At 43.4% G+C, this 14,543-nt stretch overlaps 1 protein-coding gene across 2 annotated transcripts in view; it reads left to right on the top strand.

Moving 5' to 3' along the window:
- Positions 1–7,066: 7,066 nt before the first annotated feature.
- The window catches only part of LOC126412717 (lipase 3-like), a 209,981-nt gene continuing 202,504 nt past the window's right edge, over positions 7,067–14,543 (top strand). The window contains exon 1 of one of the 2 annotated variants that reach the window (XM_050082435.1): positions 7,067–7,196. In XM_050082435.1, the coding sequence (XP_049938392.1) occupies positions 7,074–7,196 (123 nt within the window). In that variant the 5' untranslated portion in view covers positions 7,067–7,073. The other variant, XM_050082436.1, reaches the window with a different exon arrangement.

Raw genomic sequence — 14,543 nt, 5'->3', positions numbered from 1 at the left:
TGGAGGACGCATAAATTGGCCAGCGCGTTCTCCTGATCTTACACATCTGGACTTCTTTCTGTGGGGTACGTTAAAGGAGAATGTGTACCGTGATGTGCCTACAACCCCAGAGGATATGAAACAACGTATTGTGGCAGCCTGCGGCGACATTACACAAGATGTACTGCGGCGTGAACGACATTCATTACGCCAGAGATTGCAATTGTGTGCAGCAAATGATGGCCACCACATTGAACATCTATTGGCCTGACATGTCGGGACACACTCTATTCCACTCCGTAATTGAAAACGGAAACCACGTGTGTACGTGTACCTCACCCCTCATGGTAATGTACATGTGCGTCAGTGAAAAAGACCAATAAAAAGGTGTTAGCATGTGGACGTAATGTGCTGTTCCAGTCTCTTCTGTACCTAAGGTCCATCACCGTTCCCTTTGGATCCCTACGTAATTCGGTGCTCTCCGATACACACGATCGAACAGCGGAGTGGTACTCAAGCGTCAACTTTAGGTTACAATATCTCCGGATGTAATTAACATTTTACAATGCAACAAACGGCACTGATTACGTATTTGTTTATATGTTCAGATGTGCTAACAAAACTAACGGGGTTCCATTTAAAAAAACGTAGGTTTGTGTTAAAAAACATACTTCCGTGCATTTTTTATGGTTTGTATTAACCAATTACACTAGCCCCTCTCCTCACGTTCGGTCTGTGGAATCGATTCGTCAGTATTTGATGTGGTTTACGAAATTTATCCAGCGGTAATGTTAGGTGACTCACCCTGTATATAGCTAAATATAGATGAAATGCTATAAACTCATTGTTATTTTCATTTCCATATAAACACACAATTCGCACATTATTTTCACATAATCATTGACCAGATATTGAAAGAAAATATTTTTATACACTGCAGTAATCAGTACGTTCTTTATGAGTCCGATTCACATGTCATTTATGTACAGCAGGATCACGTAGGAATTTCACGAGCAGTAGGCCTAGTTCGGTCGAAATGGTTTCCGTCTGGCGTTCGAAATAATCGATTATTTTGTCCAGATGCATTGTTAGCTATGTATGTGCCATAAGATCTGATTGATCGCAAATTTCATTAGCTGATCCATAGTCACTATCGTCATTGTCTGCTGACGAGCAAACCGATAATTTTGTCATGACAAATCATACCATAGTACGTGTCACCAGCAATTCGTGGCCTATCATTTAGTGTATAACACTTCCGTCCATGCATTTTGAAGTCTTTCAAAATATTTCAACACCAAATTCAGCATCACTGTTTTCCAGTAATTCTCGTTTGTCCATTCTATACAGTGACTCTGACGTTTTGTCCATGGACACTGCTACTTCATTGCTCTTTGATGTAATTTTACATTCGCAACAAATGTAACTCAATGTCAACTTTTTAACTGAAATCGTGCCAGGATCTGTGTATAGTGCTTGGTTGAATTTAAATTTAATTATTCTCATCGTAGGTGACAATTCCTTTTACTTGTTGCCAATATAGATGAAGAGAGTCAACCATTTTTTCAGCAAAAGAGCCCTGCTGTCACGTGTAAGTACACGAAATAGCGCAGAAACGGTACACACTCGTGTGCTGAATGGATTGGTGATCCTGAGTGGACTGTTTTTGGTTCAGACAAAGTCTCATATTTGTGTTGTAGTTGTTGCAATTGGGATTGCGGATGAACAAATCATGGCCTGCACCTAAATACGAGGGGAAAGGACAGATTAGCTGAGGAGCATCTAGCAGAAAGTTTAAGGTGGGACACAAGCACACAAGGCAAAATCTCAGTGGCTATTGGGGTCAGAGTCAGGTTGGAGACGGTCAGTCCTGACATAAATTAGAACATAACAGTGCCCTAATATATGTAATAGTTTCCAGAAAAGTTAATTTCACTTGTTTCATCGGAACGTTAGGGTACAAAAAACAAGATAGATGAGAATCTTGTAAGAATAGAAGTAACAGAAGCTCTACGACGTTCTGAACGCAGTGCAACAAAAGGGAGATCGAAGATAACTATAACGGGTTAGAGAATCGCATCTACTCGTGTAGAATCAACATGGCGAAAGGAGAAGGTGCAACGTAGAGTCCATTAAGTAAGATCGTGGTCGGATTAATCGGTTGAAATAGGTATCTGACAACAAACTAAATATGAATAAAAGAAAACTTCAATTACAATTAATAATACGTCCTGTCACCCGAAGCGTTATGATTGCTTGGCATCTCCGAGGCACGCTTGAAACCAAGTTTTCCGCGTAGTCATTTGCACTGACAGCTGTTTAAAAATGAAGATTTTTTCCCTTTTTCTCCTTAATGTTAGACCATATATTTTCAATAGGATTAGCGTCAGGCAACTGTGAGGGCCAATTCAGTCTCTGCAAAGCTTGCTGTGGTGCCTCGGATCATTGTCCTCCTGCCCGCATCTCGTGGTCGTGCGGTAGCGTTCTCGCTTCCCACGCCCGGGTTTCCGGGTTCGATTCCCGGCGGGGTCGGGGATTTTCTCTGCCTCGTGATGGCTGGGTGTTGTGTGCTGTCCGTAGGTTAGTTAGGTTTAAGTAGTTCTAAGTTCTAGGGGACTGATGACCATAGATGTTAAGTCCCATAGTGCTCAGAGCCATTTGAACCTCATTGTCCTCCTGCAGTATCCAATCTTCATTTTTGCCGATGAACCGACGTTTGGTAGATAACATCATACCTCTTTGATAAATGCTACGCGTAAGCTAAATTCGTGTCTCTTCTTGAGCATCGGAGCCGAGAATTCTAATGTCGACCACGATCTTACTTAACAGACTGTATGTAAACGTTGGACACAAATTAAAAATTATTGAAACAAGAAGCTTTTGTGTTCATAGGAGTAAAATAAAATAAAATGAATTGCCGAATTTCGTGTACAGAGGAGCCCGTAATTAGATAAGGAAAAGAAGAAGAAGAAGAAGAAGAAGAAGAAGAAGAATGAGTTGGTGTACGCTGCCTGCCAGCAGGACGAGTTTATAGAACAAACAAACGGAGAGTTCTCTCTGCCTTCGTATCTCACAGGTGGTCGATGGACAGAAGTGCTGTTTGATAATGTGCATCGGTTTGCGAACTTCGAGCAAGCTGCAGTAATTGCAGGCCAGCAACTTCTGTTAATCAGGACCACCAAAGACCAGCCAAAGTTGCAAGTGTCACTTTTTTTATTTACTCGACGACTGCTTGGAACGAAACTAGTCATAGAGTAAAGAAAAAAGTGAAACTTGCAGTCTGGCTGGTTTTTCGTTGTACGGCATCAGCTTCATCGGTTCGTCCGTCTACAGCACGCCGCACACAACATGCACATTCGAGATAACAATAGTCCACATAATCTCTATCGAAAAGTGAAATAATGATTTGAGAAACAGTTCATGGACAGTACTTCCCAGTCCCATCGACAGAACAGAGCATCCACAGCTTGCGCTGTATGCGCCCACACATTGGAGTGCAAAATGATGGGGGGGTTGCGCAGAAAGTGTCACCGCTTCTTTCGCAAAGCTGGTCGCAGGTGATGCTCCAAAAACGAACAGTAATACTGTGCATTGACGGTCTGCCGTGGAAGAACGCAATGCGTTAGGATAACACCATCACAGTCGTACACGAGAATCAACATAACTTTAGACCGCTCCATTCGCACCATCAACAGAACAGGCTCTGCTAACGGTATACTACGACTTCCATATCGCTGACAACGGGTTCTACACAATGCTGGTGACTACTTTGAACGACAGTAACAGGTACAAATATATAACTCTTTTGTATCAGTTGTGAATAAATAGTTGCACTATATAAGTTCCAACCCTCGTAGTTTCATTTGACATCCTGCTGTGCTGATTCCATACAGCCATTGGCACAAACGAGGGCACGATCAAAAGTAATGCCTCAGATTTTTTATGTGAAAACTCTTAAAACATTTTAAATGAAACGAGCTTTATTAAGTTGTTCCTTATGTTCATATATTTCTTCTCAAGAGTCATCTTGGCGACGAATAAGTTTCTCCCAATGAGAGAGCAATTTGTTATACCATCGCTGTAGAATGTTTTACTTCGCTGACGGTGCCATTACCTTCCCTCTACTTGCACCGCTTCATCACTATCAAAGTGAAGTCCTTGAAGGTGTTCTTTAAGTTGTGGAAACAGACAAAAATCGCATGGGGTCAAGTAGGGACTCTATGAAGGATGATCGATGACAGTGAACACAAGGCGTCGGACTGCTGCAGAGGTCGCAGCGCTCGTGTGTCGTCTGACAGTGTCAGACTTTTCGAATTCTTGCTTTCAGTTTTCTCAGGGTCTCGCAGTACCTTGCAGGGTTTATCTTGTTTGCATTTGGTATGAATTCCAAATGAACCGCACATCTCATATCTCTTTGAGCATGACGCTTCCTGCTGATGGCATGGTGCAGAACTTTTCTGACGCCAGTGATCCTTCGTGGTGGAACTTCATTGATGCCATCTTGGTTTCGGAGTCAAAATGTTGAACCGAGCGTTGCACAGTGCTGACGTCGATACAGCCATCAGCTATGCAGGTTATATTCTGTGGATTTCCACTTGAGGTATGTTTTCTGCAGTTAGCAACTCGATTACAGCAAACTGTTTCTCACGCACTGACATAGTTACGTTACACACCGCCATGTTACACGCTACAGTTTGGAGCCCTCTAGCGACAGAGGGTTTCAACTTGCGTCAACCGAACGAGGCGGCGCAGTGGTTAGCTCAAACCAGCTTCCGGCCATCCTGATTTAGGTTTTCCGTGGTTTCCCTAAATCGCTTCAGGCAAATGCCAGGATGGGTCCTTCGAAAGGAAACGGCCGACTTCCTTCCCCACTATTCCCTAATTTCCGATGGGACCGATGACGTCGTTGTTTGGTCCCCTCCCCAAAATCAACCAACCAACCAACTTGCGTCAGTGAAGCGGGGAAGTCGACAGAGTAATATGCTTAACACGTAATATCTCAAGCGATATTGAGGTCACAATAAAAAAATTCGGAGACATTACTTTCCAACAAGCTCCTGTACATACTACGTTACGGTCACGACTTTGGTCATCTGTGGAGAATCAAATGACGGCCTCGTACCAGTTTTACAACAGGTACAGCGCTCCAGAACGATCTGTCTGTTCTTTACCAGAGGTGAATAGTATTTTATTAGGTGAGTTAATGTGTCTGGCACGAATACGTTTTGAGTGACAGACAGATAAATAAAAAAATAAACATATAGATTGTCCAGGATGACAATTAATCGGAGAAAACGGTGATAGCACCACTCCTGTTCTCCAGGTGCACAAACGAAGTTTAGAATTGGATGAGTAGCATTTTATGACTCTTCGATAATGATAGTATTGTGAACCGAACAGTGTTGTCGTTGATGGCGCCATTCCTCATTTAAAAAAAAGAGCTTATGGCATTGCTGGCCACATTGGGCGACTTGCGCTTCGATGATGATGAGAGGATGATGAGAGGGTGATAAGAGCAACACAACACCACGTCCACTGGCGGAGAAAATCTCCAACGCGGCCGGGAATTGAACCCGGGCCCGCTGCATAGGTGGCAAGTACGTTACCACACAGTTAATTAGGCGGACCGTTCACGACAATTTGGCCAGAATTTCTGTTTTATGCGGTGAATGGCATCTTAGTTTGACTGTGGATTAATGCAGATTAGTACTGATGTGTAGGAGAAACACTCGCGTAATGTTGTTCGAATGAATTATTAATGGTAAGCCGCTTGACTGAATCGAGTCGATTAAATATCGAGACTAAACTTCTCAAAATGTCATGAAATGGCTCGATCACTTAAAGTCAACTGAAGGAGAATGGCAAGGCCGACTACATTTTACTGCCAATGTTTTGAGAAATTTTAGTGCTCTGAGAAAGAAGATTGAGTAGAGAATGGCTATATGACTAATTCTTGGGTATTGACCGTTTGTTTTGGGATCTCACCAGATCAGATTAAAGGGCATTACCAAAATAATTCAGAGGCGTGACATATTTTTTACGGGACGGTTCGAGAACCGTGAGGGTATCAGGAAAGTGGTACGTGAACTTAGGTGGGAATACTTAGAAAGAAGAAGACAGCATTTCTGCAAAACGTTGCTCAGGATATTTCAACAGACAGCATTTACCACAGACTAACGATTCCAGAACGTCCAACGTTCAGAGAGACTAGAGTTGATATTGAGACATACAGGCAATCATTTCTTCTCCCTCCAAGGGAGCACAATAATGTGACTCGGACTTTGGATTGATAGGGAGGTGTGCTACGGTAGTCTGTGCATTTGTGCAAAGCCATTGTGCCAGGGACGACGTTGTGGTTAGCGCCTCTGCCTAGTGAGTAGAGGACCCATGTTCAAATCCCAGCCCTAGTCCAAATTTTCATTCGTTGCTTCAATATGGATGTATCGACAGGAAGGTATGAAAGAATGGGCGAAGGGCGCGGCAGTCATGGACTGTGTGGCTACGTTAAGTAGTGTGTAAGCTTAGGGACTGATGACCTTAACAGGTAAGTCCCACAAGATTCCAAACACATTTTAACATTTTTTTCTTTTTTGTTCGGACGTGCCGATACCACAGTGTGTATTATGTTACCTGATTTAATGTTGTTTCAAACTGGTCTGTGCAACTAGTCTACAAGGAATAGTGTACTACCCACGGATGTAACATGGTGTAAGAACAATGGTCATGAAAAGATCCCAACACAAGTGTCATACCGTGTCAATGATATTCGCTATCAAAGGGAACGCGAATAGCTGCTGTCAATGAAAACAGTCCTGTATCTATCATTTTGCTAGTGAACGTTGGGAAGGGGATCTAGAATCATATGACCTTTGATTATCAGACCGAGAACTTTTCAGCTCATCACCGCAAACGGATGAGAAGGGCTGAGGGGTAGCTGGATCCCTGGCGAGTCAGCTGCCGCCGCCTTGATCTGCAGCCAGTTTGCCGTGGACTCGGCCCGCAGGTGCCGGCGGTTCGGCCTTGGCTGCCTTCCTCCGAGCCGCTGGTGCCCGGCTACTTAACGCCGTCTGGTAGTCTGCTGCCCGCACAAGACCATGTCTCGCGCTTCCTGCCGCTGCGGGACGATGCTTCCCGCGCTTCTGCTGGCGCTTGCCGCGTCGTGCGCCGCGTCTTCCCGGCCCGCCTTCCACGTGTCCGAGGACGCCTACCTGAACACGGTGAGCAGCTCTGCACGGGGCGCATCTCCTGACAGTAGGACCATCTGATGCGTGCGGTCACTGCGGGCTGGTACATAATTCCTAACTGCAAACCCATACTCGTGACTGGACCTCGAGGACATCGTAGACGACAGTGACTGCCGTCATGCGGAGGTTTGTTGTGCGTTCGTTCCTCCCACCTGTTATCAAGTGCCACGTGTGAATCTCTATCGTGAAAGTGATATGAGTGCAGTATAGTCTACATATAGGATCCTTTATTGTATGATTATATGATAGCGGAACAAACACTGGTAGCAGTTACTTCTGTAAAATGTCTGGGAGTATGCGTGCGGAACGATTTGAAGTGGAATGATCATATAAAATTAATTGTTGGTAAGGCAGGTACCGGGTTGAGATTTATTGGGAGAGTCCTTAGAAAATGTAGTCCAACAAAGGAGATGGCTTACAAAACACTCGTTCGACCTATACTTGAGTATTGCTCATCAGTGTGGGATCCGTAACAGATCGGGTTGACGGAGGAGATAGAGAAGATCCAAAGAAGAGCAGCGCGTTTCGTCACAGGGTTATTTGGTAAGCGTGATAGCGTTACGGAGATGTTTCGCAAACTCAAGTGGCAGACTCTGCAAGAGAGGCTCTCTGCATCGCGGTGTAGCTTGTTGTCCAGGTTTCGTGAGGGTGCGTTTATGGATGAGGTATCGAATATATTGCTTCCCCCTACTTATACCTCCCGAGGAGATCACGAATGTAAAATTAGAGAGATTCGAGCGCGCACGGAGGCTTTCCGGCAGTCGTTCTTCCCGCGAACCATACGTGACTAACAGAAAAGGGAGGCAATGGCAGTGGCACGTAAAGTGCCCTCCGCCACACACCGTTGGGTGGCTTGCGGAGTATAAATGTAGATGTAGATGTAGACTTTGTGTCAAGGCGTATACTGGGGAAACTTAACACCACCGACAAAATCTCGGAGACACTCTCGGAGACACCAGGCGGTTATAATTAAAGTGCAGCTACTCTGGGCTGTAATTGTCGTATAGCGACCTGGTAAATATTCTAATGCTGAACCGATTAACGTTGGAAAACAGTTAGTTCCACTTTTGGCCACCAGGTGCAAATCTGGCGCTTTGAACGCAAGAAAGACGTATAGATGTCAAAATTTTGTACATGGCTGCACGTTCAGAGACCGTGAATAGTTACAATTGAAAGAAAAATAGCCCTCGGTCACTATTTTTAACAAATTAACCTGGTTTCAACACTGCTAGGAGTGTCTTCAAATGGCTCTGAGCACTATGGGATTTAACTGCTGAGGTCATCAGTCGGAGTGTCTTCCTCAGAATTTAAATCAAAGAATGGTCTATATTCTATAACGTGGTCACAGAATTATGACTAAAAACGTATGATAGGGTATAAGTACTGAATCATCGTGAAAGACTGGCAGTACTTACATGTCATTTATAAAAGAATAAATATGCCAAAAGGGCATTAGTCACAAAGATATTTACGATAAAGAAAACTGTACAGGTTGCAACCACGCAAGTAACAAGCAGCCCTTAGTGGCTAGCCATAACAGTTTTCTTCATCTTAAATATCTTTGTGACTAATGCCCTTTTGGCATATTTACTCTTTTATAAAAGACATATAAGTACTGCCAGTCTTTCCCTATCGTACGTTTTTAGTCATAATTCTGTGTCCATGTTATAGAATATAGACCATTCTTTGATTTAAATTCTAAGGAAGACATTCCTAGCAGTGTTGAAACCAGGTTAATTTGTTAAAAATAGTGACCGAGGACTGCTTTTCTTTCAAACGTATAGATGTGTTTCCATATGTAATGGATTTGGAACGGGAGATGGGTAGAAAAAGTCGAACAACTGACACAGGCATAATGTTGATTTTACTATTAACCACCGCTAACACAATTTGTTCAATATGAGCACCGGAGACGTTGAAGAGATGCAGCACAGCGCCAGATTTGCGCCTAGTGGCCTAAACTGGAACAAATGTTTTTACAGCGTAAATCGGTTTTGCATTAATCCATTATCGCATCTACAAAGTTCCGCTGCCAAACGATAATTACAGCCCACACTGGACCTCCGTGACTGGCTTCTCTTAAATGGTAACCACCCAGTGTTTCTGGGATATTTTCTGAGTTATTTAGTACAAAAGACACGTGACGTCCGGTGTCTCATTTGTGTACGACTATCATTCGGATTTCCTTGCCAAGACGCAGTATCGATTGGAGTCTGACATACCGTGCTTTCAGTTATCAGCAGTTCGTCGCAGTTTCGCAGATGGCACAAAGCGAGTGTTCATCCATGCAGGTATAATAAGCGGAGGTATAACCGTGAAGGTACTGTATAATAAGGAGAGATTTAAGCAGGTGCCGACATGTTAGATGTCCAAAATTTCAGCAGACTGCTGTTTACGATTGTTTCTTGTTCTTAATTTCTGTCGTGTACGCGTAACAGTTGTTTAAAACGGAAAATGTTACAGAGTTTTTGTGAATAACGCAACGAGAGGAAGGCATTTTCAGACGTCTGATCTAAAACATACAGTGTGGTCAGAAATAGGTAAAAAGCTTGTAAGGGTTTTTCTGGGAAGACTGTGCTGAGAAATAAGTATTAAGAAAAAAATTCGATACGTTGCGCCATTAGCGATTTAATTAGCACTGGATTTAGCTCATCAGGCCGTGCTCCTAAATTCAGGTGGTCCACCAGATACAGTTGGTGTCAGTTGTTCTCACAGCGTAGACGATAGGGCACGAGACAGCAGAACCTTTGGCTGGGGTTCGATCCTTGCTGCCGTCCCATGTCCAATTTTTGTCCAAACGAAGAACACTTTCGGTAACACCATCTCTGGCAGACTGCTTGAAATTGCGCGTGCAACGACCTGATTGGCTAACTCATGCTAATCAAATCGTAAACGGCGCAAGGTACCGATTTTTTTCTTAACTGTTATTTATTTTAAAAGTAAATAGCGCAACAAAAAATTATCGCTTGAAGCCATCAAACAGTGTTCGACTAGTGCTCTTTTCTTATTCACTATCAGCTGATGTGTACGCTTATGAAGATTTTGCTGGATTTGGACTATTTCTAGCCAAGAGTTCACTAAGTGAACTTCGCCATTACTTGAATTTGCCATTTGCTCCACCGGACACCGCATTCGTACGTGTCGAGTGGTATTCAGTTTTCGCAACCTACGCCGCGTAGGATGTAAAGGCTCGTTACACAGTAATTACAGTTCTTTTTATTTTTTTACTCCTGTTTATCTTCGTAGCTGTACTACAGTGAAAGTACCTGCGCAACAGTTTAAATTTTGATGGTAAGCGCTGTCCGTCTTGTTTGGAAACAAACTTGTTGCACCCATTTTCTGTAGTCAACAATAACGCACACTTTACTCTCCGCCCTCAAATTTACATTCAGTGTGCTCGGTTCCGTCCCTCATTTGATTTCTGACAGTATTAGTTCAAAGTCAACATTGGTAAACAGTAGTTTATGATGCATGGGTTACTGGCGAACAGCTGGCGGATATACAGTACCTTGTGTAACAAATTCACTTAATGCAATGGAAGAGCGGCGCAATGATGCAATCTGTTACCGCAACGACGGCGACCATGTCACAGTTCTTTTTGGTCCGAGGATTCTTTCATTACTCTGTGTTTTGTACTTTTTGTTTGTTGCGTAATACAAGCTTTTTACTACTGTGGATGTATTTTTACAGAAACTAAAGTAATTACTCTTTAACGAGCCACCTGACACCACGGGTGTCATAAGCCAAAATACTCAGAAAACATCCCTGAACAACCTGCGAAATGTTGTTGGTAAAGTTGAGGCTCACCGTGCATGGTTTTTCTCTCCTAAGTTCGGGTAATGAACCACTGTACTTTACCACTCACCGTCATATCAACAGAGAGAAACTCGTATGCTGGTTATGGGGGAACTTACAGTTTAAGTCAGACCAGTATGAATGTCTCACATATCTACATCAGTTCCCTGTAGGCCATCTTGAGGCATGTGGTGGAGGGTACATGGTCCAACGAGAGTCTTTTAAATCTTCCTTGAGAATAAATGAAATTTGCTTGCGACTCGTTCACCGAATCTTAATGTGCCTCCTGTTTCTCCCCGATGAAACTTAATGTCAACGCAGGACGCGTACTTCTAGGATATTTACTTTTGTGTTTCTTGTTATCAATTGTAAGCAATATAATAATAATAATAATAATAATAATAATCAATCAATTCGGTCACTTGGTGATGTGGCCTCTTGGAATCGGCGTGCAGCATAGGATTCGAGAAGGTTCTTCCACTTCTGCCGATCCTGAGCTTCCTGTTGCAGCAGTCTTTCGTAGATATCTGTCCCATCTGGTAAATTTGGCTCCAAAGTAGTGTCTGCTTAAACCATTTGTCTACGTTTCTTCGAGTGACATGACCAGCCTACTGCTGTTTCAAGGTATTTACTCTTTCCGTTACAGCACTGACTTTTGTTGTACCCTGATATCTACTGTTTTTTACTATCTTTCATTGTCACTTTAAGAACAGGCATAAGACCAACTGGAAGTGAAACCACAAAGTTGTGGGAAAAAAATTGTGGTAACGTCTTATGGGACCAAACTGCTGAGGTCATCAGTCCCTAAGCCTACACACTACTTAATCTAACTTAAACTAACTTACGCTGTGGACAACACACACACTTATGCCCGAGGGAGGACTCGAACCTCCGACAGGGGGAGCCGCACGGACCGTGACAAGGCACCCTAGACTGCACGGCTCAAAGTTGTGGACTTTAACTCAACGGTAGCTTAGTGGTTTATCATACTTCTCCTAGCAAATCCGTTTTAAAACTTAACTTCATTTTGTCGCGAAGTATTTTTTATCCTTAAGTCTGAGAACGACGTTCACAGTGAGGTGACTACAAAGCAAACAGTATTCATGTTTTAACAAGTACGAATTTGCAAGAGATTAGCCTTAAATTTCAGCTGCGCAGTCTGCGTATTGCAATTTATGCGGTGGACGGTACATAGCATACCGTTTTCTATTTTATTCCCTTCCTATATCATTCGCATATGATCGGAGATTCGTCTCATTCTAGAGTAACCACGTGCCCGTGGAAGGCAGTGATAACTTCCTGGAACCGCCTTGGAACAGACGACCCGGAATTTTAAAAATAATCTTCTCCTCGGCCTACACCGTCTTTTTAATGCGACACCTCGAGTTTATTGTTCTCACTTGTAAGCGCTGTTCGCCAAAATAAAATAAGCATCTTCTTCTTTCTAAGGCACATAGAGATCCATTTCTCCCACGCCTAATATGTTAACTGAATAGCACAAAAAGTTAGTAATGTGGGTACTTAGTATGCTCCGCCATGCATTTCATAGTGGCTTGCTGAGTATATACATGGATACAGACGTCCTGCCTCCGCCAAACAGTGTACAGAAACAGCGCAGCTCGTCGTAGCGTTATTGTGATGTTTGTTAATCCGCGTTTCCACCTCTTCTATGACGACAGTCAAATACCAATGATGACAAGCCTTTTCGACGCGCTATTCACTACAAGTAATGCTCATCAACACCACTGCATCATGGCAGTCTATAAATCTTGACAGTAGCGGCCTGTCTCTTCATTACGTCACGCATGGAAGCGTTGCAACGTTGTAACACTTAATCTACTGGTCTGCCTTGCAATGTTTGCCAAGAAAGCGTTTGATACAAGGTCAGCGTTCTGAATTCGAAACAAGGACTCCAGATTGCAGTGGTGGAGAAGGTAGGTCGCACATATCAATCACGCCGGCGCACCGCGGTCGCTGTGAAATGACGATGTCAACTTTGGTAGAGGCAGAGTAACAGTTTGACTGACTGAATGTGTCTTTTGTTTAATTTTTTCTTACTGGTTTCCGGCTTGATGTTAAATTATATGCTGGGCTTTTAAACTGCAGCCCAGACACTGCATTTACTTCTGTAATTTACAAAGACTAGTGAAAGATGAAATAAATGTAGAAATGGACGAATCCTAGTAGTAAATAGCTGGCCTAAGAAAAACATAATCAATAATATTTTAGACTTTGCACGGTGTGACTGATATTGGATAATAGTATTTATTGCGTAATACTACAACATGTGCTTGTCTCTGTAGCTGAGTTGTCAGCGCGGCTAATTGCCTTGCGGGGACCCGGGTTCGATTCCCGATACTGCTAGCGACTTTTCCTTGGTGGGAGGACTGGTACTGTGTGCACCCAGCCTCGTTCGATCATCTGAGGAGCGATTAGTTGCGATTCCAAGGTCAAGAAACCCGACAACGATCGGGAGAGCGGTGTGCTGACCACATGTCCCTCCATTTCGCTACGACGCCGCCATTGATAGAGGATGACATGGCAGTCGGGACTCATTGGCCCATATAGGACCAGAACGCAGAACTTTACCTTATTTATTAAAATATGTACTATATCCACTTCAACGGAGCAAGAATCATAATTTGGAGAGGATATTTATTTTAACAAATATGTCGCTTTGTTGATACGAAGTCTGTTCAAGAATTTTCAGAACTTTATCCACAAAATTTTTCTACGTTTACCTTTTACTTACTGCGCATGGTCTTCTTCGAAATACTCTCCTCAATAACTGATACACCAACCCCAGGACCGTTTACACTTCCGGAAGCAAAGCCTTTTGCTGGATAGCACAAATTTTCTTTTATCTCGCCTATCGTTGCAAATCTTCGTCTTTTCAGTGGCGTTTTCAACTTTGGAAATAAAAAGAAGTCCGCAGGCAACAGGTCTGGCGGGTACTGAGTATGAGGCAACACAATGAGTTCGATTTTTATGCAACAGTCACGCACCAAAAGCGATGAATGTGCGGGCGCATTACCGCGGTGAAAGAGCCTTGAATTGTCTCGCCCGTTTCAGGCCGTTTCCTTCCCATATTTTCTCGCAAGCGTCACAACACGTACCGATAGTACTATCGATTAAGTTTGTCCCTGTGGCACGAATTCATGATGAACTAATCCTTCAAAGTCAAAGAAAACTACACTACGTGATCAATAGTATCCGGACACCTGGCTGAAAATGACTGAAAATGACTTACACGTTCGTGGTGTCCTCCATCAGTAATGGGGGAATTCAATATTGTGTTGGCCCTTCCTTAGCTTTGATGACACTGTCCACTCTCGCAGCCATACGTTCAATCAGGTACTGGAAGGTTTCTTGGGGAATGGCAGCCGATTCTTCACGGAGTGCTGCACTTAGGAGAGGTATCGACGTGGTCCGGTGAGGCCTGGCACGAAGTCGGCATTCCAAAACATGCCAAAGATGTTCTGTAGCATTCAGGTCAGGACTCTGTGCAGGCCAGTCCATTACAGG

Source organism: Schistocerca serialis, chromosome 7, assembly GCF_023864345.2.
Source record: "Schistocerca serialis cubense isolate TAMUIC-IGC-003099 chromosome 7, iqSchSeri2.2, whole genome shotgun sequence".
Taxonomy (NCBI): Eukaryota; Metazoa; Arthropoda; class Insecta; order Orthoptera; family Acrididae; genus Schistocerca; species Schistocerca serialis.
The sequence above is the reverse complement of the archived record's forward strand: the minus strand, read 5'-3'. Positions and strand labels throughout refer to the sequence as shown.